We start from the raw sequence: 24882 nt of genomic DNA, 5'->3' as shown, positions 1-24882 counted from the left end.
AAAATAGAGATTTTAGGACTTAGGGGAGGAGGGGAATAGTTCATGCAGGGAAACCATCTAAAAAAAACCTTTTTAAAGACCCCCTTCAAATCTCTGATTCAAGCTGTTAGCTTTCTCTCACATAACCATGTGCTCACAGGAGAAACTGAAACCTTTTACTCACTGTGCTGAATGAGAGAAACTGCACGCAGCTGAACAGTTTGCAGGGAGATTCTTTGCCTCAGTGAACTGGAAATCTGGATTTCATGTCTTCTGACTGCCCCACCAGCCTGAACACCACAGCCAGAGACCTCCACCACCCATGGACATGCCGCGCAAACGCCTGGCAGAGGGACGCAGTCTGATTCCAATCCCAGTTGCGTCTCCACTGAACCGTCTCAGCATGCTCTACACCCACTAGCAGACAAAACTGGGGTGAGCTCCTGGAGCCCTGATCTGATGTGCAGGCTGTCCAGGGGGCTTACTTCTAAGCAGGGAACCCCCCCCCCCCCAGAAGCAGATGTTCTCCAACAGTCTGCGATCTCCCGCAGTCAAGGAAGTCCAGGGAACCTCCACAGCACGAGGGCGAAAACCATGAACAAAAAATACTGAAAGATCACAAAATAAAACATGAGCAGAAAAGATGAGCTCCTACAGCCTGGCTTTGTAGGAAGAAAAGACTGGTGAGCATGCTGAGAGAGAAGGTATGTAAGGGAGGGGGGGAAAAAGCCTCTAAAGTTTTGAGGCTTCCTACAGACCCTGGCGGGTGGATGGAAATAACCCACCGGTCCTGGAATAAAGTGGGATTGTACAAGAACACACCAATTATATGGGTTAACGACTGAAATGGCCCTGTCACACTATGCGTACCACTTAAAACCACTAGAAGGCTTTGACATGGAGGGGAAGACCGCTGATGCAAGATTGAAGGGCTCAATGGTCCAGGAGGGTTGATTAATACCAAAGCTGAAAAACTTTTGATGCCCTCAGCATGAAAGAAGGTTCAAAGTGAGCTGAAATATGGCTCTTTGAAGAAAAGAAAAAAATTTCAAATAAATAGAAATGAAATAAAAGGGAAATCTACGATAAAAAATAAACTGGAAAGGCAGAAATTGGAAGTTTTGGCACTTTGGAAGAACTCCAAATAACACAGTTTCTTCACTCCACAGAAGATTAAGAACCGATGGTTCTGCGAGCCAACGTTGGGCGAGAAGATATCGGTGCATGCACAGTATGGGCAGTCTCAGGACTTCAAAATTTTTCAATTTTTCAGTACAATTTAGAAAATACCGGGCTCCATGGATGTCACCCACATGTGAGAACATTCTGCCTGCTTGTACTGGGATAATTAGTTGTTCCAAAAAGCTAGCACCAGCTCGCTGCAAATCAACTTGGATATGCCCACTCGACATCTTTTCTCGTCACCATTCAAACATTTGAGCATCCACTTGGCTGACAGCTTCTGCATACCCAGCTGCTCGTGGATTATACACCCAAAGCGTTCCTTGGATATCTGTAGTGTCTCAGCAATTGTTTTAACTGACCTTCACCGATCTGCAAAAATTAGGTCATTGACATGGTAAACATTTTCAGGAGTTGACACCATTTAAGGCCTTCCAGACTTTGCTGCAACTTCAGTCTCGAAATCTCCATGCTGAAGGTTTGCACACCACTTCTTCACTGGAGTATGATGGACATTTGTCACTCAATGTTTGCATCATACATTCATGGATTTCTTTTGGAGTTTTCTTATGCAGGAACAGGAACTTCATGATGGCTTGGAGTTCCACACTTGAAATTTCTACACTTTTCGTTGACGTGGTTCAATCAATGATCTGAAACAATGTCAAAACACTACATTACGATTCCGTAAATTGGCACTTTGCAAAATAAAATAACACATTTCAGCTTCAGTAGCAAAATAACGCTCAGAATTTAGGAAGTTGGTTAGCGCTGAGAACTTTTTAGCACCCCCTCATATAAGGGAGGGAAGCAAAATTGCTTGAGAATAGACATACATGGTGTTAAAGAACAGGTTGCCTGAATCAATACGTTGTGCCCCATCTCTAGCAGTATTCAAATCTAAGCTAAAAGCCCATTATTTTGAAACTGCTTTCAACTCTTAACTCCCACTCACTGTTGTCAGATACCTAGACCCACTGTATCATTTCCTCTACCATAATCTCCCCAACCCTAAGGCCCGGATTCTGTATAGGACGCTTATACAGAATCGGTCCTGCACCTGCCTAAACTAAACAAGATTCTGTAGCCAACATCAATGTTGCAGACACCAGTTACAGAATCGGGTTACATTAGACGCGGCCGCTATAATTAATTGCAGCAAGGGATCTCCCTGCCGCGATTAGTATAGTGGCCGCCAGTCTCCCCCTCTCCCCCCCCCCAACCATCATGGCAGGAGGGTGCCCAACCCCTCCTGCCCACAGGGCCCCATGATCGCCGGCAGGGAGGTGCTCAACCCTTCCTGCCGGTAGACCCCCCCCACTCCACCACCGAAGATTGTCGGCAGGAGGGCATCCAACCCCTCTTGCCGGACCCCCCCAATGACCCCCTCTATCAAAACACCCCATCCGACCCCCTCCCCAAACCCCCCTCCAAAGAATCCCCCACCCCGGAACACCCCCCCCCCCCTCTCAGGCTTACCCGCAAGTTAGTTGGACGGGTCCTCGCACCAGCCGACCCACCCTCCCCTGCCCAACCCACAGGAACCTAGGGCTGGATTGGCCCAGGCGCCTAATGCCCCTCCCGCCATAGGTGGGGGCCTTAAGCGCCTGGGCCAATCAGGCCTACAGCTGCCTACAATCGGGACACACTTTACAGAATCGAGGCCTAAATGTCCTATCTAAATTAGATTGTAAGCTCTTCTGAGCAGGGACTATCTATTGTATGTTAAAATGTACGCCTTTCAGCACTATAGAAATAATAAATAGTAGTAGTAGTATGGCTCAGAGTTCCACACTTGAAATTTCTACTTTTCGTTGATGTGGTTCAATCAGTGATCTGAAACAACGTCAAAACACATTACGATTCTGAAAATTGGCACTTTGCAAAATAAAATAACACATTTCAGCTACAGTGGCAAAATAACACTCAGAATTTAGGAAGGTGGTTGAGCTGAGAACTTTCAGCACCCCTTCATATAAGGGAGGGAAACAAAATTGCTTGAGAACAGGCATATATGGTGTTAAAAACAACTGATTGCAATCAAAAATAAAAAACATTTTTCTATAATTTGTCACTGAGGGAAAAATGCATTTGTTGATCTGATAATGAAAAGAGTAGTATACATGTAATTAAGATCCTCATTCTGTACACAGAGGCAGAAAGTAAAAACATCACATGACAACGTGAGTTTGTCTTTATGTTACAGAATAATGCTATTGACATACCTGCTCTTCTGTTTTAAGGTCTCCAAATTCTTGCATGAACATTGATTCAGAAGGAAAGCGCAAAGGTTCAAGGAAATGAAGAAGGCTAAAAAGCTCTTCTACCGTGTTCTGGAGCGGTGTACCTGTTAACAGCACCTTGTGTTCCTGAGGTTAAAAAAGGAAGCTCATATCAAACTGAATTCTAATGAGATTCTATTATAAGTTACAATGATGTACAACATATTATATTTCCCTAAAACTAATATTTCATATCTACTTCAATGATAATTTAATTCTCATATTTTACTATTAAGCTTCTATGCTCACAAGAAAAGCTAAACCAAAGTCAATATAAGAAATGACAAACAGCAAAATCATACATAATTATCACTACATTTATATCCACTATATAGCTACTGCAATTGAACATCTACAAGCCACTGTATGTTCTTTTTTGCCAAATATCTTCCACCATCCTGGGAGATAATGGTCTTATTTTGCTATTCAGCAAATTTACTTACCTGTATAAGGTGTTTTCCAAGGACAGCAGGATAGAAGTCTTTACCTATGGGTGACATCTGTTTTGAGGAGTCTCTTGACAATTTGACATGTCAATGCCATGGCAGTGTTGGTGACCCACCTCAGATCAGATGTAGTCTTCAGTTCACATATTCATATTTCACTACTGTTTGGCAAGGAATTCCTGACGCAACTTAGGGTCCATGTTATATCCAGGGACCACTTAGAAAAACAAACACATACACAACACAAAAAAATTGCACACAATAATGGCCTGTTGCCAACAATAACACAGAAGTGGATTCTGAGCCAACACTGACTGCATTGTCCAGATATTTAATGCTGCTGCTTATGCATATACCGGTATTTGCACTGAATATCCACATTAAGTTAAATGCCAGCACTGGGATTTAATTTAAGCTGGTCACCATACCAGCTTCAAATCTACCAATATGTTCTTGCAGGCAATAAGCCATTACTGTTTTGTTTTTTAAAGAAAGGCACCCGAACATAATAAAATAGGACCATCATTAAAATTAAGGCCTTGTAGGTCAGATGAGTCATAGTTCAAAGAGCTTTCATAAGCTTAGCCAGAGTACCATGTTTAAATCTCAAAACACAGCAGAAAGACTTTATGGCCTTTTCAGTAGCTTAGCTATTCAAGTTACGCAGCATTTGTTTTTATTAGAGATGTAAAGTGATAAATGCCAACTACACTAAGATGAATCCTAACAGAGATGGTTTTCAGACCTGACTGATGGATGTAGAAGATATTCAAGCAGTCTGTGTATATGACAAGAAAAAAAAAATCTATTGTATTTTCATCACAACAGATGGCAAATCGCTTTCACTCAAAACTGGAAAAGATTTTCCAATGAAGTCCCACCTAGAAGTCAGAAGAATGATTTATCAAGTGGATTCAGCAAGTTCAATGTTTCCTTCTCCAAATCCAGGCTGTGAGGCCTGAAACTGGAATGTTGCAGCATTCCCTAATTCTCTGCTACTAATGTCAGTGAAAATCCCAACCTGATTGGTTCCCAGAGGAAGAACCACCAAATTTTGCACTGTTTGAGTTTTAGAAGGCAACCTTTGCTGCTAGAGATATGAAAAGGTGTGTACAAAATCTTCTTCCCCAAATCTAGAGGAAAAAAAAAAAAAGCATCTGAGGTTAGTTTACCATACTTTACATCCGCAAGCTGAACTGAGGAGATACAGACAGTGTTTTTCACTCATGGAATATCATATGCAGTATCCCTTCATCCATGGACCATTCACACAGCTGCAAGACTCAACTCAGCTTGTCTGTGAGAACACTATTTTCCTGTTTGACAGTTATCCTGACAGTTCCTGAGAGTTATCCCATAAGTGGCAGCCCATTTACATATCCTGACAAGTTGTCTAAAACAGGAGGTAGGATTTTGTTTATCCCTATTTGTTTTAGAAGTACATTGCTACTTGATTTACTTTTTGAACTAGGATAATTTGATTGGGTAACCAATCTTTAAAAACCTTCAGAGTATTCTACATTTCTTTGGGTAGTTTAACAGATTTAGTTTTTCCTGAGCTTATCATAGGGTTAAGTGCATAGCTCTTCCACTTGTGCACTCCCCCCTCCCCCCAGTTTGGATGCATATTTGGTTTGACCAATTTGTATATAATTTGAAAGCCTTTTGAACTCTACCCAGAGAGCCTGGGTTTTTTTTTTAATATTAACAGGCTGAACAGAGAGCAAGGACTCTTGTGAATGAGCACCATCATGCCTTCCTTTAGGTTCACAAACTTAGGAACACTTAATATCCATGCTCTGTGTTTTTTACCTTTCTTTTACTGAAAAGGAATGGTTTCTGCCAATTCCACCACCAAATCAGTGATGGACAAGTCATCCAGAAGAGTCTTTCTGCCTTCTTGTTGAGGTATTTGAAGGGAGGCAAACAAATTCCTCATCAGCATAGTCTTCTGATCTCTAGTCACAACCCAAGGACATTTCAAGCAGAATCCGATTTCAGTTAAAAACAAGGCCTCTGAATATTTCACTTGCCTTCTAAAGAATCTACTGTAGACTCCGATGCTGACCAGTGCTCTGGTTCTTCTTCACATGATATACTAGACAAGATGCTGGAATCACTTGCATTGAATCCAAGGCTCTTCAATGCCTTGGCCTCAATACTGTGATTCTCTTTCTGCAACATTAATACAGTTGGTGCCAAAATAGGCTCTTGAGATAGCAGGTTATTTAATCTCTCTAAAACAATGAAGTCCAGCTCCTAAAATAAACATGCTGGTGCCACAGCAGTTGGCAAAGAGATACTATCATCTTGGATGTCTTGAGGTGGAAGATGACTTGGGCGGGTTTTTTGTTGTTGTTTTTATAATTCTTTATTTATTGTAATTTGAAATAATATACAAGCCATACAACTTGAGCAGGGAAAAATGAAAGAAAACATTTGACAAACAGAATTAACTAAGTGTTATAGGAAACAAAATTATTCTCTTCTTAGACCTCAACAATCTAGTGGGGGAGAAGCCATACTACATGGGACTTAGATTACTGAAGAAAACAAAGTGAAAAAACTTAAAGGCTTAAACGGTGGCTCCTACATCTATAATTACATCCTTTTATCCTCTTGAGATCTTTTTTAAGTCTAGAAAAGTCCGCAGATGGTCGGGAACAAAAGAGGTGTACTTTATCCCTGCAATTTAATGAGGCATTTGCTTGGGTACATTAATTGAAAGGTAGCCCCTCTTTTGTCTCTTGCCTCATTACTAAGAAAAGTTTCCTTCTCTCCTGGGTTTCCTTATTCACATCAGGGAATATCCATAGTCGCTGCCCAAGAAAGGGACCTGTAATTTACAGAAATACATCTTCAAAAGAGAATTTAAATTTTCCTGAAAAATAAAGGAACAAGCAAAGTGGCTCTTTCTTCAATTGTTGACACTGTTGATTCCAACATCTCTGAAATATTTCCCAAGTCCATTGTAGTTTGCACTTGTATTTGATTCTCTGTTACTGCTGGATCATTCCCTGTCTTTTTTTTAGCCACAGGTAAATAATAAATCTTGTTTAAAAGAGGTATAGCTTCCGGAGCATATCCAAGATTTTGTATTAAATATTTTCTAAACAATTCAAATGCTGAAAATTCCAATGACCTCGGGAAAATTAATAAGCGCAAATTAAGCGCCTGTTGAAATTTTCTAACTGTTCTATTTTCCTGCGGGTCATAATTTTGTCCTTAATCAGAGTGTCCAGTGCTAATTTCAAAGTAGATATATCTTCATTTACTGTGGTAAATTTAACATCATTCTCCGATTTAGGAGTCTTCAACAATCTTGGCTAGAGTCTACTTTCCTTACCAAGTCAGTAGTTTCTTGGGCAGACTTCAGAACTGTCCCATCCATTTTTTTTGAAACATTTGCCAGACGTCTAATAAAGTTACCTCCGGCGGGGCTGCCAGAAGACCTGTGGCTCCTGTCAGATTTGCCTTCTCTGCGAGGCCTTTCTCTGCCCAACTCCCCTCCACAAAGGACAGCCCCGCAACATTAGTATCGGGGTTGCTATGCAGCCCAGGCATATCACCCGCAGGACAGGGAGGGATGAAGGGATCTGGAGGCGATAGAGAAACGTCTGGCTCTAGCACAGCAGCCATGACCCCAGGTACCAACACAAGCAAGCCTCGCCTTCCAGCATTTGTAGGAGTCCTGGCGGCAAAGTTAAGAGTCATCTGGCGCAATGGCGTCAATGTGTCCATTGGTGAGGGTCCCAACCGGTCTGCGCCTTTGCGCTTCGCATGAGGCATCACAGCAGGAAAATCTAGCAAAAAGCTAAAGATTGAAGGAACACTCCTGACTAGTGCTTACCACCTGCCGCCATCTTGGTGACTTCCCCCTATCGGGAGATGACTTGTTTTGAACTGTTGGAGATTTGCACATTTGAGGCAGAAGAGATCCTCTCTACAAGGATACTTGAAAGGAATGGATGATGTCCATTTGTCCTTGTTCCCAGTATTGAGAACTGTATCTTTCGATGTCTGCTTATAGATCTTCAACATAGCTGGTTCCAGTGGCCTCGATGTACAACTTCAATTGAGGTAATGCTCTCCTGATGCCTTCCCAATGGCCAGTGCAGATTCTATGATTTTAATTCACCTAGGTCAGATGAAGAAGTGCCAAATAGCTATTTTTTACAAGTTTATATTCTAGGAGACGTCTAGATGTCACCTTTTAGAATATGAGACACAAGAATCTCATGAGAAGGCCCAAGATAACTAGATATAAATCATGGTCTTTGTAACCAGTATTATTTTGTGCCTGCCCTTTCCTTTGAAGCTGTTGGGAGCTGCTTTTTTTTCCCTGGTAACGTCGTCAGCCAAAAATTTTGTAGTATAAAAATAAAAAAACTTGCTGGAAAAACTAATGTCCATATAGATTTTTTTGCTTGGTTTTGGGGGTTTTTTTAACCAAAGTTCCAAACATGAATAACAAAAAACTAACTAGGATTTACTAAGAGGGAATGACAGACTTTTCAGAACAAATAAAAAGAAAATACCTCAACACAGGAGCAGAGAGGCACATATCCTTTAGGCCTGTGAAAAAAATGAAATTGAAGTGGTCCCACATTATGGCACTAGCCCACAAATGGTAAACTACTTTGGAAAGCCCTTGAAACACAGAGCTTTAGAATATCATTCACCATATTAAGCTCCATAAGATGACATCACTCATATATCAAGATTTACTACCCTGCTTGTCCTCTGAGAAACTTTATTGCAATGAAATCTTTTGCAAAATTATAATTTTTAACAGTATATCAATAAAAGATTGGAAGGTTTTCATAACATATTAAAGCAGCATTTTTACTTACATAAAAGTTGGCTATCTAGAGGGTTTTTTCTAAAGTTCTATACATCCATATACTGTATATCAGGGATCTCAAAGTCCCTCCTTGAGGGTCGCAATCCAGTTGGTTTTCAGGATTTCCCCAATAAATACGCATTGAAAGCAGTGCATGCACAAAGATCTCATGTATATTCATTAGGGAAATCCTGAAAACCCAACTGGATTGCAGCCCTCAAGGAGGAACTTTTAGACCCCTCCTGTATATAAGAACATAAGAACATAAGCAGTGCCTCCGCCGGGTCAGACCATAGGTCCATCCTGCCCAGCAGTCCGCTCTCGCGGCGGCCCAAACAGGTCACGACCTGTCTGAATAACCAGAAGGGGCCCCCTTGCCACCTTGGTTTCCCATTGAAGTCCTATCTTCCCATCGAAGTCCTAATCCTCCGGTCTTGCACATTCACGACTTGGTTGGGTTTCCATACTTATTACCTGGTTAGTTTTCTATACTTGTATTACATCCCAGCACCTCTCTCAGTATCCCACGATCCCTTTATCCCTCAGGAATCCATCCAATCCCTGTTTGAATCCCTGTACTGTACTCTGCCTGATCACTTCCTCCGGTAGCGCATTCCAAGTGTCCACGACCCTTTGGGTGAAAAAAAACTTCCTTGCATTTGTTTTGAACCTATCTCCCTTCAGTTTCTCCGAATGCCCCCTCGTACCTGTTGTCCCCTTCAGTCTGAAGAATCTATCCCTATCCACCCTCTCTATGCCCCTCATGATCTTGAAGGTCTCTATCATATCTCCCCTGAGCCTCCTCTTTTCCAGAGAGAAGAGCCCCAGCCTATCCAACCTCTCGGCGTATGGGCAGTGTTCCAGCCCTTTTACCAGTTTCGTTGCTCTCCTTTGGACTCTCTCAAGTACCGCCATGTCCTTCTTGAGGTGTGGCGACCAATACTGAACGCAGTATTCCATATGTGGACGCACCATCGCTCGATACAATGGCATGATGACTTCCCGCGTCCTGGTTGTTATGCCCCTCTTTATGATGCCCAGCATCCTGTTGGCTTTTTTCGAGGCTGCTGCGCACTGTGCAGATGGCTTCAGTGATGCATCCACCAGCACACCCAAGTCTCTCTCAAGTCTGCTGTCTCCCAACAATGCCCCCCCCAATTTGTAGTTGAACAACGGGTTCTTTTTCCCTATATGAATGACCTTGCATTTTTCCACGTTAAAGCGCATTTGCCATTTGTTTGCCCAGTCTTCCAGCTTGTCCAGGTCTATATATCTATATCTATATATCTATCCATCCATACACACACACATAAACACACATGTGTATGACAAAACAGGTCTTTGGGCATATTTTATAGTTTATTAAGATTAGTTTTAATATACCACCTTTCATTTGGGTAACGACAAAGGAGTTTACAACAATCAGTGGAAGTAGAAACACAATCTGCCAGGTCTAAGAGATGCTCATATTCCTGGAGAAGCATTTTTTTTTCTTTCCAAGAGGGTAAGAAACAGTACTATAGAACTTTAGCAAAAGCCACCACTGTGGAAGTAGTTTAACCTAGCTTGTGTGAAGCCCATTTTTACACAGGGGGAAGAGAAAGAGAAATAGATTTTAGATTGAACTCATGCCTTTTTTTAAGGCAAGTTACAATCGGGTAGAGTACGCATTTTCCTGCCTTACAGGGCTTACAATCTAAGTTTGTACCCAAGATAATGGAGGGTACGGTGACTTGCCCAAGACTACAAGGAACTCAGTGGGATTTAAACTAGGTTTCCCTGGTTCTCAGCCTATTGCTCTAACCATTAGGCTACTTCTCCTCCCCACAAAGGTTGCCTAGGTAGGAAAATGAACATCCAAGTCTGGATGTGCATAGTTTACCAAGTATTTTATAAAGGATGTGTGAAATACACATGTAGTTTGCACCACATACAGCAGGAACACCATTTGGAAAGAACATGTTTAAAAAATACATTATCACTCAAATTTTGAATATGCAAATGATGGTACTTGGATGTGTAAGCAGCAATTCTGCATAACTGGACCTCCAAAGGGAACCAATTAAGGAGCTAAGCTAAAAAGCTCCAAACTTTGCATTTAAGAGGTGATTTTAAGCACTAGTGAAGCAAGAATAATTGCTGTTTTCATCTTGCTGTTTTCACCACTTCTGCAAATCCCAGGTCCAAACAGGTAGTTCCATGACACATGTCCCATAAAAGAGTACAAGTGCCAATGCTTTTCAGATCTGCCCACATAATAGCATAAATATTTATGGATTACTATTATGCCCCAATAGGAATTCAATGCCATTTGCAATTAAAAGAGAATTGGCTATATCCAGGAAGTACAACGAAAGATTAGGTTCTTACTTCGATAGTTTTGTTTCTGTTAATATACACAGGGGTCCATACTTAGCTGTTGATTCCCACTTCTCCGCAAATCTGCAGAAGGGTGTCACTTTAAGATACTGAACTCCTCCCTTTCTGCAGTGGAGAACAGCTCCCTCTTCAGTTGGTACCAAAGCAATAGAACTCCACTAAAATAGAAGAAAAGTTAAGGAGGGGCACAGGTGAGCATCCTAGGCAACAAACGTATTCTGTTCTGCTCTGAAACTTATGCAATAGAACAAAATCAACAAACATTAACAATGCACATTAAACAACAAATAATGCAGAGGAGTGGCTAGGAACCAACCTAAGTGCAACTAGTAGGGACTAGAGAACTCCCCAAAATAAAGGGAAAGGGGGGCCTCACCCCGTTCTAGTAGCAATGTCACTGCCTAATCCTAGATACAGTAGAATAGAGGTCTCGAGATAGACACTGGCAACAACCGAAGCAGAAATCAGGTGAATCAAAAGTTCACGCAGGGTATATATTAACAGAAATAAGATAATTGAGGAGTCCATACTTTCAAGTTTTAAGTTTATTAAAAATTTGTTGTACACGCAATGTCAAATATTTCAATTTAAAAATAGGAGACAAAATAAAACAATTTTATACAAATAAACATACAGTATACAGTGCCTGATTTTAAGGCCAAATGGGATCGGCACATGGGATCTATTCACAGGGCAAAGGGAAGGGAAGGGACATTAAGGTGGGCAGACTAGATGGGCCGTGGGCCCTTATCTGCCGTCTATTTCTATGTTTCTATGTTTCTATGTACGTACAAATAATTACTGATACAAAAGGAGAGGGGGGATGAATACAATCTTTAAAGAAAATAAAGAAACATTTAGAGAAAGAACATCTGGAGGATAACAAAGAATAATCATGAAGGTAAAGAAGATTTCGACCTATACATAAGGTCTGATTAATATTAGGTATTAGAGCATAAGCATTAATGATAAACGAATTATCCTATCTATGTCTCAAATGCGTCCTTATACAAGAAACATTTTAAAGAACTTTTGAATTTTTCTAGTGAGGATTCATCATGTAAGTAAATTGGCAGGTTGTTCCAGGGCTGGGGTGCTATAACTGAAAAAATAGAAGATCTCCTAGTACCTATTACTTTTAAAGAAGGGATAATCAGCAAATGCTGTTCTGTTGATCTAAGTGTCCTAAATGGAGAATATGGTATTAGAAGATGATCCAGAAATATTATCATTCCAAATTTTAATTTCAATCAAACATGAGGTACTTTGTCAAATGCCTTTTGAAAATCCAGATACACAGTATCAACTGGCTCACCTTTATTCATATGTTTATTCATCACTTCAAAGTAACATACTAGATTGGTGAGGCAAGATGTCCCTTGACTATGCCATGTTAGACATGGATTAATAAGACAAAGCTATGTACATGCTCAGTAATTTTGTTCTTTATAATAGTCTCTTCCATTTTGCCCAACACCTGGGACAACGGAGGGTTAAGTGACTTGCTCAGAGTCACAAAGTGGTATCTTAAGATTGCAGAATAAAGCACTTCGAATTGATGCTGAACTAAGCTAGACAAAACCAACTTTAAATCCCAGGAAAGAATCAATAGACAACAACATGGATTAGTAAACCACACCACATCTGTTTGCAATGCCAAGCTCTTTCCCTTCAATGGACCTCTAAAACAAGTCAAATCAGCCTGTTGTCCCCTTCAATGCCATTTGTCCAAAATATTTTGCACAAAAGAAAGCAGAGACGGCTCACGCTTATCTTCATACCAGTTTTCAAAACTCCTCCAAACGATTAAGTATGCTAAAAAGGTAGACCTTTTTTATAAAATGTAACAGGGTAACATGCTGATTGGGCCTCGAACCAAGAGACACTCCATGCTTGCCAGCGATAAAGAATCCTCTACTTTCAGATATAAAAGTCCCTGCTGCAGGGTTTTCTCAGCCAATTCAGATCAATCAACAATACTACACCTCAAGCAGCCATGCCTATAAGCAGCCATGGCGATAATAAATACAGTACAGAAAACCCAACTATGGCCATGGTTGAATTCAGGTATCTATTTCCTTTTGAGTTTCAATCCTTTCGCAAACTGAAAAATGCTAGAATGTTCACATTTTGGTCTTTTGCCATCAGCTCCATGATCAGATAATCCCAACAGTGTACCATTTCCAAGACAGTATCTTCTGCTAGACTCCATTCTCCTGGATCTATATAATTCCTGCTAAGGTAATCCACCTAGATCAGGGGTGTCAAAATTCAATCACATAAGGGGCCAAAATCTAAAACATAGGCTTAGTCACAGCTTAATTTTTTATTAAGATACTTAGGGGGCCTTTTATTAAGGTATGCAAACCGATTTAGCGCGTGCTAAATGCGTACCTTAATAAAAGGACCCCTTAGTCTTAGTAGAAGTATAGGGTTACAACTTCTCCATCCCCACACCGGCTCTGTGATGTAAACAAAATAAATAAAAAAGACTTTTCTTTTCTCTTTTAGGTCCTAGTTCACGCTTGCTGTCTAACACCAGCTCTGGCAGGATACACATTTCAAATCTGACATGTTATTATCACAAAACAGAAAATAAAATTAATTTTTCTACTTTTTGTTGTCTGGTCATTATTCAAATCATGTTGGTCCCAGGTTCTGGTTGTCTTCTGATAACTTGCTTGCCAAGTTCTCCTGCCCATTTTTTGTTTTCTTCTTTCTCCGTGCTAACCATCCATCTTCCAGCTCTGTCCTCCCCTTCCGTTTCATTTCACTTTCCTCCCCTGGAGGTCTGGCATCGTTCCTTTTTTTGTCTCTATCCCCGCAGCTGCAGCGATGGACCTCACCATCCCCAGATCCACCATCTCTCTTTTTCTCAACTACCCTTTTCATCCAGCATCTCTCCCTCCTTCCCCACCACCCCAGTGTCCACCATCTTTCCCTTTCTCTTCTCAACTACCCTCCTATCTGGTATCTCTATCCCCCCTTCCACACCATCTGTTGTGTCCAACTTCTCTCCCTTTCTGTTCCTTCCCTCCCTCCATACCATTGTCCACCATCTCTCTCCCTCACCTCTGTTTTTAGACCCATTATTTCATCTCCCTCTCCCTCCCCCCCACACACACACTCAGTCCGGCATATGCACGTCTCTTAGGACCCCTCTTTCCCTCCCTCCTTGCACTTTTATACCAGGGCCCGCCCCCGCCTCGAAGGCCTGCATGTTTCCTCCTTCTTCCCAATTTCACCTTCGAGATTTGGCCCACCGTTCCTTCCCTCCCTCCATCCCGGCTTCCCGGTCTCATCTTCAAAGCAGCCTGAAGAGGATCACTGGTCAGCTGTAGCGAGCCTTGAAGGCTGCCTCGGCAGCACGATCCCTCTGCCGTGGTCCCGCCCCTCCTCTGATGTACGGGATCGCGGCAGAGGGAACGTGCTGCGGAGGTCGACGGTAGCCTGCAATGTTCACTACAGACAACCGGCAATCCTCTGCAGGCTGCTTTGAAGATGAGACCGGGAAGCTGGGATGGAGGAAGGGAAGGAACGGCGGGTCAAATTTGGCCTGCGGGCCTGAGTTTGACAACCCTGACCTAGATATTTTGTCTTCAAGCCACAAGGGCTGCCGAGATGTCTCCTCTGTCCAATCCATAAAATTCTGCACCTCTTCTGTCACTTGTGGAACATCTAACATTTGATATTTCCCTCTTCTTTCACTTGCAAATTTCTTGTTTCCCCTTGTGTGTTGATATAGGTTACTGTCATCACATTGTCAGAGAGTCCTTACTGCTTTGTTTTGAAGTAGCCAACTAAAAACTCCATGAAAGCTAAGTGGATTGTCCATATTTACAGATAGTTGATTGATCACCAAATTTCTACTGAGGATCAACAACTTTGTGCCCATTTGTTGAGACAATGTGCCTTTCAACCTATGAGATTTGTGTCCATTGTCACAAGAATCTAATTTGAGGGTTTCAAACTCTTTCCTTTGTACAGATTGTTGCTGCATAGCAACCAGCAGAAAGTGATGTTAGTGGAAGTACAAGGTGGAACTTTTGATCTTATGGAGACCATACAGAGAACAGACACCTCTGTGGAGATCTCATGTGAATCTTGGCTCATGGCACTAACTTTAAGGTTGCAGACATTGTTGCCAACACTTAAAGGTAGTGATAAACCATTGGTTTCTAATGATTGTGAAAGTTTCTTTCCTGACAGGCTAATAAAAGGGAAATGTTTTCATTTAAACAAAGGTGGAACAAAATTACTTCTTTGCATTAAGGCAGCTGCCAGCTTTGTAAATGTATATGGTGCCATAGCTAGCCCAAAAAAATAGAGCGCAAAATTATACATACTATCTAACATAGTAACATAGTAGATGATGGCAGATAAAGACTCGAATGGTCCATCCAGTCTGTTCAACCTGATTCAATCTAAAAATTTGTTTGGGGGGGGGGGGTTCCTTAGCTTTTTCTGGGCAAGAATCCAAAGCTCTGCCCGGTAATGTTCTTAGGTTCCAACTACTGAAGTCTCCATCAAAGCTCACTCCAGCCCATCTACACCATCCCAGCCACTGAAGCCATGAACTTCTAGTAATATTGAGACTTCCTTATGGAGATATGCAAATAAGATTCCATTAAATCTAAATCACCACAATTGAAAACTTGGAACCTTGAGAATTTGTTGGCTGCTTTAAGATGAGCAGTGTTCTCCCCAGAAATATTTTCCAGCCGGGTCACATGAAAAAGTAGCCGGGTGGGGCAGGACAGGGAAATTTGATGGTGGGGAAAATTAAATATGTACTATTTTTATTAGTTAATTCTTATTATTTTCCAATGCTCAATATGACTTCCTTTTTAAGGTTTGATACTTGTGCCAGAATATTTTTACTAAATTTAAGAAGTATCCAATTCTAGAAGTGAATAATTAGATATGTACGCCTTATTTCAAATGGTATAGAGGTTTAAAAAGGGGAAATGCGTTAATGAAGACATTAGGTTCAATCTAGCCATTTATTTCTGCATGAATTTAAACAACTAAAAAAAAAAAGGATAAATATAGCTCATCCAGTCACAAAAGAAATGGCTCTACATCTACAGCACCTCTAATAATGTTTTGATCACTAGGTTCCTTCTTAAGGTCTCACTGAGGATATGAAATAGATGTGATTCCCACTTCCAGACCTCTTCCACATAATTTATAAAGAGGTGTTACTGAGCCTTGAAGGAGACCTGTGTGATTGCACTACAGCAAAATAAAAAAGTAGCAGATAAAGATCATAGTGCGAACTAGGGCAAAACAGCTTAGGTAATAATGCAGGTAATAATTAGCAACGTATTAAAAATATTTTATTTTTATTTGCTTATAATGTCATTTGAAAACTCAATAAAAATTTCATGAACTGAAAATAATGTCATTTGAAAGCTGCTTGATGTTAATACAACTTTAATTTAATTCTTTATAGTGTGTCTGGGAGGGACAACCCCTACGTCAACAGTAAAGTTAGAATAGGGTCATTAAATCCAGTGGCATACCTAGTATATATGACAACCAGTGCTGATCTTTTTTTTAACAACCCCCTCATCTATCTAAAAAAATATTTTTAGTAATAATCCATGAGTCACACAATAAGGGTGCACCTAAGAAAAGGCAGCATCTTAAACACTGTAGTGAGCACTAGAACACCAACACACGCATTATAAAACTAAACAAGCCAGATCCTACACAGTCAATTGAGCCTGTACAGTTGATGCTAACAAAAAGCCATGTCCTTATCATACACATAGAACACAGATACACCCTCGCCCAATATGGAATAATCATAAACTAAAAATAGAAATATGTAGACAAAAGTTAAACTGAACCAAGAAACCAGACTCTGCATACAATGCAACACCACAGAAACAGTGACACGTCCCCTAATACTGTACAAAATATAAAGACAGTAGATGTAAATTTGAAAAAACTGCTACATAACAATCACCACTTTACAAATTAACAAACAGAAATAAAACAAATAATGAGAAATAAGAAAATACCATTTTATTGGACTAATCCATTTTTCAATTAGCTTTCAGAGGCCAAATCTTTCTTCAAGACAGTACAGTATACTGCTGTTATGGTATCCTGTCCTGACCTGAGGAAAGGGGTTTAGTCCCAAAAAAATTGCCTTATTTCCATTTCCTATTTATAAACTTTAATCAATACAGTTACAATACTACTTGATTCTACATAAAGCAACAACAAAAAAAGTTTTTCTACCTTTTGTCATTTCTGCTTTAATCATCTTCTCTTCACTCTCTTCTTTCTATTCAGCGTTTGTCCTCGCTCCCTTCCATGCAACATCTGTCTTCTCTCTTTGTCCCTTCCATCCAGTCTCTGCCCTCTCTCTACCCCTTCCATCTACTGTCCACCCTCTCTCTGCCCCTTGCATTCACTGTCCACCCTCTCTGCCCTTTCCATCCAGTGTTTGTCCTCGCTTCCCTCTTTCTATGTCCTTTCAATAAACCGTATATCTTATGCCCTTTCTCTCCTTTGTACATGATTCATTTCAGCTTCACCCCCTCTCCATTTTTTTGTCTCCACCCCCCTCCACTATGTTCTGGCATCTCTCTCTTCTCCTTTCCTTCCTTCCTTCCCATTCCACCCCATGGTCTGACATCTCTATCTCCTTCCCTTCTCTTCCCCCATGCCCTGGCATATCTCTCCCTCTCTGGCACCTCCTCTCCTTTCTTTCCCTCTTGTCTGGCATTTTATGTCTCCTTAGTTTCCCTTCCCTCCTCCCCCCATGCCCTGGCATCTCTCTCCTCTCCTTCCATCTACCCCCATGTCCTGGCATCTCTTCTTCCTTTCACTCTTTCCTTCCTCCTGGTCTGGCATCTGTCTCCTCCCCCTCCCCCCATATACCCTGACATCTCTCCCCCCACTCCATGGTCTGGTAGCTCCTTTCCTTTCCCTCCCTCCCATGGTCTTGGCATCTCTTTCTTCTCCTCTCCCCTTCCCTGTTCTTCCTTCCTCTTCCCCCCTCCCCCACAAAAAAAAAAATTGGGTGCAGCAGCAGCATTTCTCTTCCTCATCCCCCCAAAAATAGCTGCAGCAGAACATTTCTCTTTCCCCTCCCCCCATTGAGTGCAGCAGCAGCATTTCTCTCCCCCCCCAAATTGGGTGCAGCAGCAGCATTTCTCTTCCCCCTTCGATGCAGCAGCAGCATTTCTCTTCCCATCCTTCCTATCGGCAGAGTCACAAGCTTCCCTCCATCACTGACCTATCTTCCATAGGTCAGCGACGGAGGGAAGCTTACAACCTGCTGCTCTTGCTTGCTTCAGGCCTTCCTCGTTGCCGGTTCCTGCCTTCACGGAAACAGAAAGTAGGCAGGACATGGTAGCAAGGAAGACCTGAAGCAAGTAAAAGCAGCAAGTTGTAAGCTTCCCTCCGGGGCTCTAACGTGTGCATGCCGGCATCCCTTTTCTTCTCTCCCCCCACGGGACATAACTTCTGGTTTCAGAGGGAAAAGAAGAGAAGCTGGCACACACATGCTAGAGCCCCGGAGCGTGGGTTCAATTCGCATGGTGGCAAAAAAAAAAAGGAAGGAGTCAAACAATTTTTGGCGACGAATCAGCCCAGGAAGGAGCATTGGCGGTAGCAACAGGATTCGCCGGGCAGTCATCTAAATTAGCTGGACGGAGCGTCCGGCTAAAAGGCCCTAGAGAGAACACTGATGAGGAATCAGATGGAAAAACCTTCTTTCTCTGGAGCTACAAAATAAATTGTTCTTTCTTCCGAAGGCAAAACTGGAAACACCGCTTCTAACTGAAGTCCTGAATAAGTCTGCTGGAGTTCCACCACTGTTAGACAAGACTGAGAGGCAATTCCAGGAAGAAACCAAGCGTAATCATATCCAATAACTTCTAAATATATTTGTGATTATCTGGGCAGACCTCTGGTAAAATAACTTTCAACAACTCCTACCTAAGACACCAGACATCAGGCCTACATATCTTCACTGAAAACTTTTGGCAGTAAAAAAACATTCTTGTACAAAAATTTTGATCTTGGCTACAGCCACCTCAAAAGGACTAACTTCTGAAAGGCAATCTACCGAGCTGAGTAGCTCTCACTCTTCCCAGTCTCCTGGACTTCAAAAGCATCCTTTAGATGAAATACCTCTTTTAAAAAAAAAAAAAAGTTTGGATCAATCTTCTAGAATCTAGGAAACTGGCTCACCTAATTTTTTTCTAAATCTTCACCAAAAAAGCAAACCTCCTTTAAAAGGTAATTTACGAACACTAACTTTAGAATAACATCAGCAACACAGTATACCGAACAGCTATAAGGAGAGAGAATTTTTTTTTTCTAAAGCTTTAATTAAATCATGCAAAGCATCTACCAAACAGGTTGCATCCAAATCTAAAAAGGTGGAAACCCATTGACAACTGTATAGCTTTTTCCACCAATTGCACTGACCACATAACACATACCTGAGCTATATAGCCTCCACAACTATATAGCCTGCAAGGCTAACACAGAGGCTTCAAGTGCTTGCTTCATAAGTTTCAAGTTTTTTAAAATTTGATGAAATGCTAATTATAAATTCTAAGCGTTTAACAATTAAAAAATTAAAATGGGGAACAATTAACATACTTGTTAATGACAAGACGTAACTTACATGAAAACAAAAGGATAGTAGGCGAAATTCAATTTTAAAAAGAAAAGAGTAAAATTAAGGTTAAAAACAAGAGGGCAATGAGAGAAATCATATCAGTGTTGAATGTGATTAAAACAGAAATTGGCAAGAGTGGACCCAGCGATCATTTAGCATTCCTATGCATCTTTAAAGAGAAAACTTTTAAGGTTTCCCTTCAATTTATCTAAATTTTGCTCAGACCTTAAATGTGAAGGTCACAAATTCCAAATTGAAGGGGCTATAATTGCGAATGAAGAAGCACTACGAGTACTAATGATTTTTAAAGATGGGATGTGAAGAAAGTGCTGTGATGCTGATCTTAAGGTTCTCAAAGGATCATGAGGGATGAGGAGCTTATGAATAAAGGCAGGTACTTTGGTGTTCATGGTTTTAAAGGAAATGAAAGCAATTTTATATGTAATTCGATGAGGGATTGGTAACCAGTGTGCACTCTTTATCAAGGGCGGTAACATGATCAAATTTCTTCTTGTTATAATTTTTATGGCAGTGTTTTGTATTAATTGCAGACGTCGGATGTCTTTTTGACAGACACCTTTATATAAGGAATTACAATAGTCGAGCTTGGAAATAATAATGGAGTGAATTAGAATATTGAGAGACTGAGGGTCAAGAATGTTTGCTAAGGATCTGATCATTCTGAGCTTGAAAAAACTGTTCTTAACAACTGCACTAATCTGAAGGCAGTAGAACAGTTTACTGTCGATCATTACACCAAGGATTTTAACTGAACTGACTGAGTATGCTGGCGTGCCATTGATAAGTAATAGATGTTAAGTGAATATTTTCTTTTCATGGAAAGAGAAGATAGTTGGTTTTGGAGGTACTTAACGACAGCATATTATCACAGAGCCATTGGCTGATCTTATCTAATTTTGAGTTGATGAGATTAATGCGTCAATGATTGTAGTTCACCCCTCTTCCCTTTTGTATCGCTAATTACTTGTGTACAACATTGTATGTTTATTTGTATAAATTGTTTTATTTTTGTCTTCTAATTTTAAATTGTCATACACATTGAAGTATTTGATATTGCGTGTACAACAAACTTTTAATAAACTTGAAACTTGATAATCTGAATATCATCCGTGTAAGCGATAAGACCGATAGATTGGCATAAAGTAAGTAAAGGGGCCAGGTAGATATTGAAGAGTAGAGGAGAAGAGTATTGATCCTCGTGGGATGCCAAAGTTATTTTTGAAAACAGTTGATGATTTGTTATTAAAAAATACTACGGAGGTATGATTTGAAAAATAAGAAGAGAACCAGTCAAAGATTTGCTCAGAAATTCCAACTCCGGCAAGTCTATGGAGAAGTAATGAATGGTCTATCACAGCGGTCTCAAACTCACGGCCTACAGGCCACATGCAGCCCCCCGGGTGCTATTTTGCGGCCTGCAGTCTAGTACCCGATCCCGAACTCTGGGCAGGAAGAGAGGTGCCGGCGTCGGCTGACTTGCAACTGCCTGCTACCATCGCGTATGCCTGGACTCCTGCCTTCGCATATCTGCCGGATACGCGAAGGCAGGAGTCCCAACATACGTGACAGCAGCAGGCAGCTGCAAGTCAGCTGATGCCGGCATGATCTCGCACACTGGGCAGGAAGAGAAGCTCCGGCATCGGCATCATCTGACTTGCAACTGCCTGCTGCCATATTGTATGCCTGGACTCCTACCTTCGTGTATCCGGCAGATACGAGCGTAACTGACGCTTAAGAAGAAGTGATGAATTGAACCAAGGGTTTTTTTTGAAGAGATGATGCAGGTTGAAACAGGGGCAATTTTATCAAGAAGGGAACGGCAGGCCATGTCCCATCCTACAGTCTTGGGGATTTTTCAACTAGGATAACTCTTCTATGTTACAGCCAAAATCATTGCATATACCTTAGGCAGCTTAAATCTATCAGATTACTGTGAAGCTACAATGTAAAATCTAACCAAAGACCATAACAAAAAAAAAACTGTTGAACCTCCAATTTTACAATTTTATCACCTATCACCTGAAGAATAGGGATCAACTTAGAAGTCTTTCTGATACCAATCAAAAGGAGATCCTGGAAATCAGAACTAGAACTGGGCATATCCACCAAAATTTAAGACTGGATAAAATCTGATAAAATAAATAAAGCAGGACAGTCATCATTACCAAAAATATGGACTACAGATGCAACTTCTTTCAGCAGAACTTCATCCCCATCAGAGAGGATATCTTTCCCTAGCTCAAACTGCTGCTCTGTCAAATTTAAATCTAATACCTCCTCCATCCAGAAACTACAGAAAGCCTATCATCCTGATCATTAGGAAAAAGAAGCAAGAGCATTAGGTAAAATTAGTTGAGGATAACTCTGTCCATTCAAAATGCTCTGTGGGACAAAAGAAAGAATTCAGGCAAGAAAAGTTTGAGCAAAGCCTAAGCCCTGCAACTTACTCACAAGAAAAGATCCATCAGCCAATGGGAAAGGAGTCAACTGAAGTGGCTCATCTCTGCAGGCAAATGCCACAGGCACTCCAAATATGGTAGAGAGACCTACTACAATTTGGCCTGACTTCAGCCATATTTAATTGTTGGCTATGCTCAGCCAAAGAACAGTAGCGTTGTCCAGCCAATGGTCCTTTGGAATGGAAGAGCACAGGAAACCACAAGTTTCCTCCTTATAGAATCAGCATTCTCCTGCCTCTGTGATAGCTAACCACATCCCACAAACGGAAAATCAACTGTTTTCATCATGAAGCACTGCCATATTAAAAACAAGCCAGCACTTTACAAGAAGGTTGGTCTGACAAAGAAAACCAATGAAGTGAAAAACAAAAGCCTTTCCAAAGCACCCTTTTTTTTCTGGTAAAGCACAGTGGGTAAATAAAGACCAAAGCAGCACTGATACAGAAAATTGCTAGTCAAACTGTCTGAAGAGGAGAAATAAGTTTGGGCACTTGAGTTTCCCCAATGGAAAGGTATAACGCACAAAAAACCCTAAACTCCTTAAGAAAGGAGTTGTTCAGGGGTTCTGCAGGTGTTTACAAAGCCAGAACACCACCCACCTCCTAGCTTCAGTAACTTTGCTTTTATTTAAGTATGACCGATTAAAAAATTGGGAAAAAGTCCTACCAGACCACCAGAAGTTACATGGGAAGTCTATTACCTGCTGGAGATTAAGAAATACTGATTGGTCAGGGGTTCTTAAGTGATGATATCACAGTTCAGTAATTCAATCTCACCTGCTGGCAGGATAGCACAAGCCCAAGTGTCTGGACTTAGGAATAAGGAAAGAGCTTTCTATAATTATTTACATGTGTAAATGCCACAACTCTTCTTAAAATTACCTTCTTAATGTTTGCCCAGATTTCCTGCATTTGTTTTTCCAAAACTGATAAAAGATAAATCAACATTCAGACTGATTAAAAAAGAAGGTACCAAAGAATGCTACATTAAGCATATGGCAAACTAAGTTACTCACTTTCTACAAACCACCCAAAATACAGCACACCACGAAATCGAAAAAGTCAGATAAGTTAAATCATCAAATTCACAAAAAAATGGAGAAAAGACCTAAGTGTCCTTAGGGATACCATAAAAACTGATACCCCACAGACAAACTTGTTTCAATTCAGCGTTAAAACAAGACGACATATCCATGATCAGAAAAACTTCATCAAGTCTCAATCATTCAATAACATTGCAATATCTTTCTTTAAATTCTCCAGAATACTATGTTTCAAATTCAAAAGATGAAAGAGACAAAAAAACTTACCTTTTTAAAGTCCAATACACCGTGGCACTGCACAGGGGAAAGCAGAGTTTTTAAAGCTTAGAGCGTGCAGTGATTTGTTCATGGCCAGATCTAAGGGCCTCTACTCTATCCTTATCCTTCTTGACCTGTTGGATGCCTTTCATACTGTAAACCAGTTTACTCCTTGATATGATGTCCTTGTTTTGATTCCGTGAATCTGTCCCCTCCAGATTTGCCTCCTACCTTTCCCAACGCACCTTTAATGTATGTGTTGGTGAGTCCTCTTCTGCTGCTACCCCGCTAGTAGTTGGTATACCCCAGGGTTCTGTCTTATGTCCTCTTTTCACCTCTCTCTACACCTCTTCCCTCGGTGTCCTGATCTCTTCTCATGGCTTCCAGTATCACCTATATGCTGATGACTCCTAGATCTATCTATCTACACCTGAAATTTCACTTAAAAGTCCAAGAAAAAGTCTCTGCTTGTTTGACTGACATTGCTGCCTGGATGTCCTGCCGTCATTTGAAACTAAATATGTCCAAGACTGAGCTGCTCCTGTTTCCTCCTAAACCTTCTGCTCCTCCTCCTCCTTTCTCCCTCTCTGTAAATAATACTGTCATTGTTCCAGACTTCTCTGCTTGCAACCTTGGAGTGGTCTTCAATTCTGACCTCTCATTTTCTACGTATATCCAACAAGCTGATAAGACCTGTCGCTTCTATGTCTTCAATATCACCAAAATTCACTCCTTCCTCTCTGAGCACACTACCCGGACCCTTGTTCAAGCTCTTGTAACCTCACGCTTAGATTACTGCAATCTACTCCTAAATGGTATCATTCAATGTTGCTTCTCCCCCTTGCAATATGTGAAAAACTCTGCTGCGTGACTCCACTTCTCCACTACGCTCATGTCACCCCTCTCCCTATCTGCCATTGCATACAGTTCAAGATCTTATTGTTGATCTACAAGTGTATTCATTCTGCTGCCCCTCAATATCTCTCCTCATACACCTCCCAGAGAATTCCATTCCTCAGATAAGTCACTCTAAGCGTTACCCTTCTTCTCCACAGCCAATTCCAGACTTCGTTCCTTTCATCTAGCTGCCCCCTATGCCTGGAATAAATTACCCGAGTTTGCCTGTCAAGCCCCTTCCCTTGTTTAAAAGCAGACTGAAAATCCACCTTTTTGATATGTTTTCAATCCTTAACCGTACTCCTCTGCCCTCCAACCCAGCCAGCTGAGTAACCATTCCCCTTAACTGTATCCATGACATCCTGTTTGTCTGTCTTGCCTGTTTAGATAGTAAGCTCTTTCGAGAAGGGACTGTTTTCTTACAGCAAAGATTCTGGTGCACGC

At 41.1% G+C, this 24882-nt stretch overlaps 1 protein-coding gene across 1 annotated transcript in view; it reads right to left on the bottom strand.

Annotated features, from left to right (window-relative positions):
* CHD9 (chromodomain helicase DNA binding protein 9) overlaps positions 1 to 24882 on the bottom strand; it is a 499652-nt gene that overhangs the window by 246184 nt on the left and 228586 nt on the right. The window contains 1 exon segment of the mRNA XM_033940083.1: positions 3387 to 3530. Coding sequence (XP_033795974.1) covers positions 3387 to 3530 — 144 coding nt within the window.

The sequence above is a fragment of the Geotrypetes seraphini genome, chromosome 4 (assembly GCF_902459505.1).
Source record: "Geotrypetes seraphini chromosome 4, aGeoSer1.1, whole genome shotgun sequence".
NCBI lineage: Eukaryota > Metazoa > Chordata > Amphibia > Gymnophiona > Dermophiidae > Geotrypetes > Geotrypetes seraphini.
This window is presented reverse-complemented; position numbering and strand designations above follow the sequence as displayed.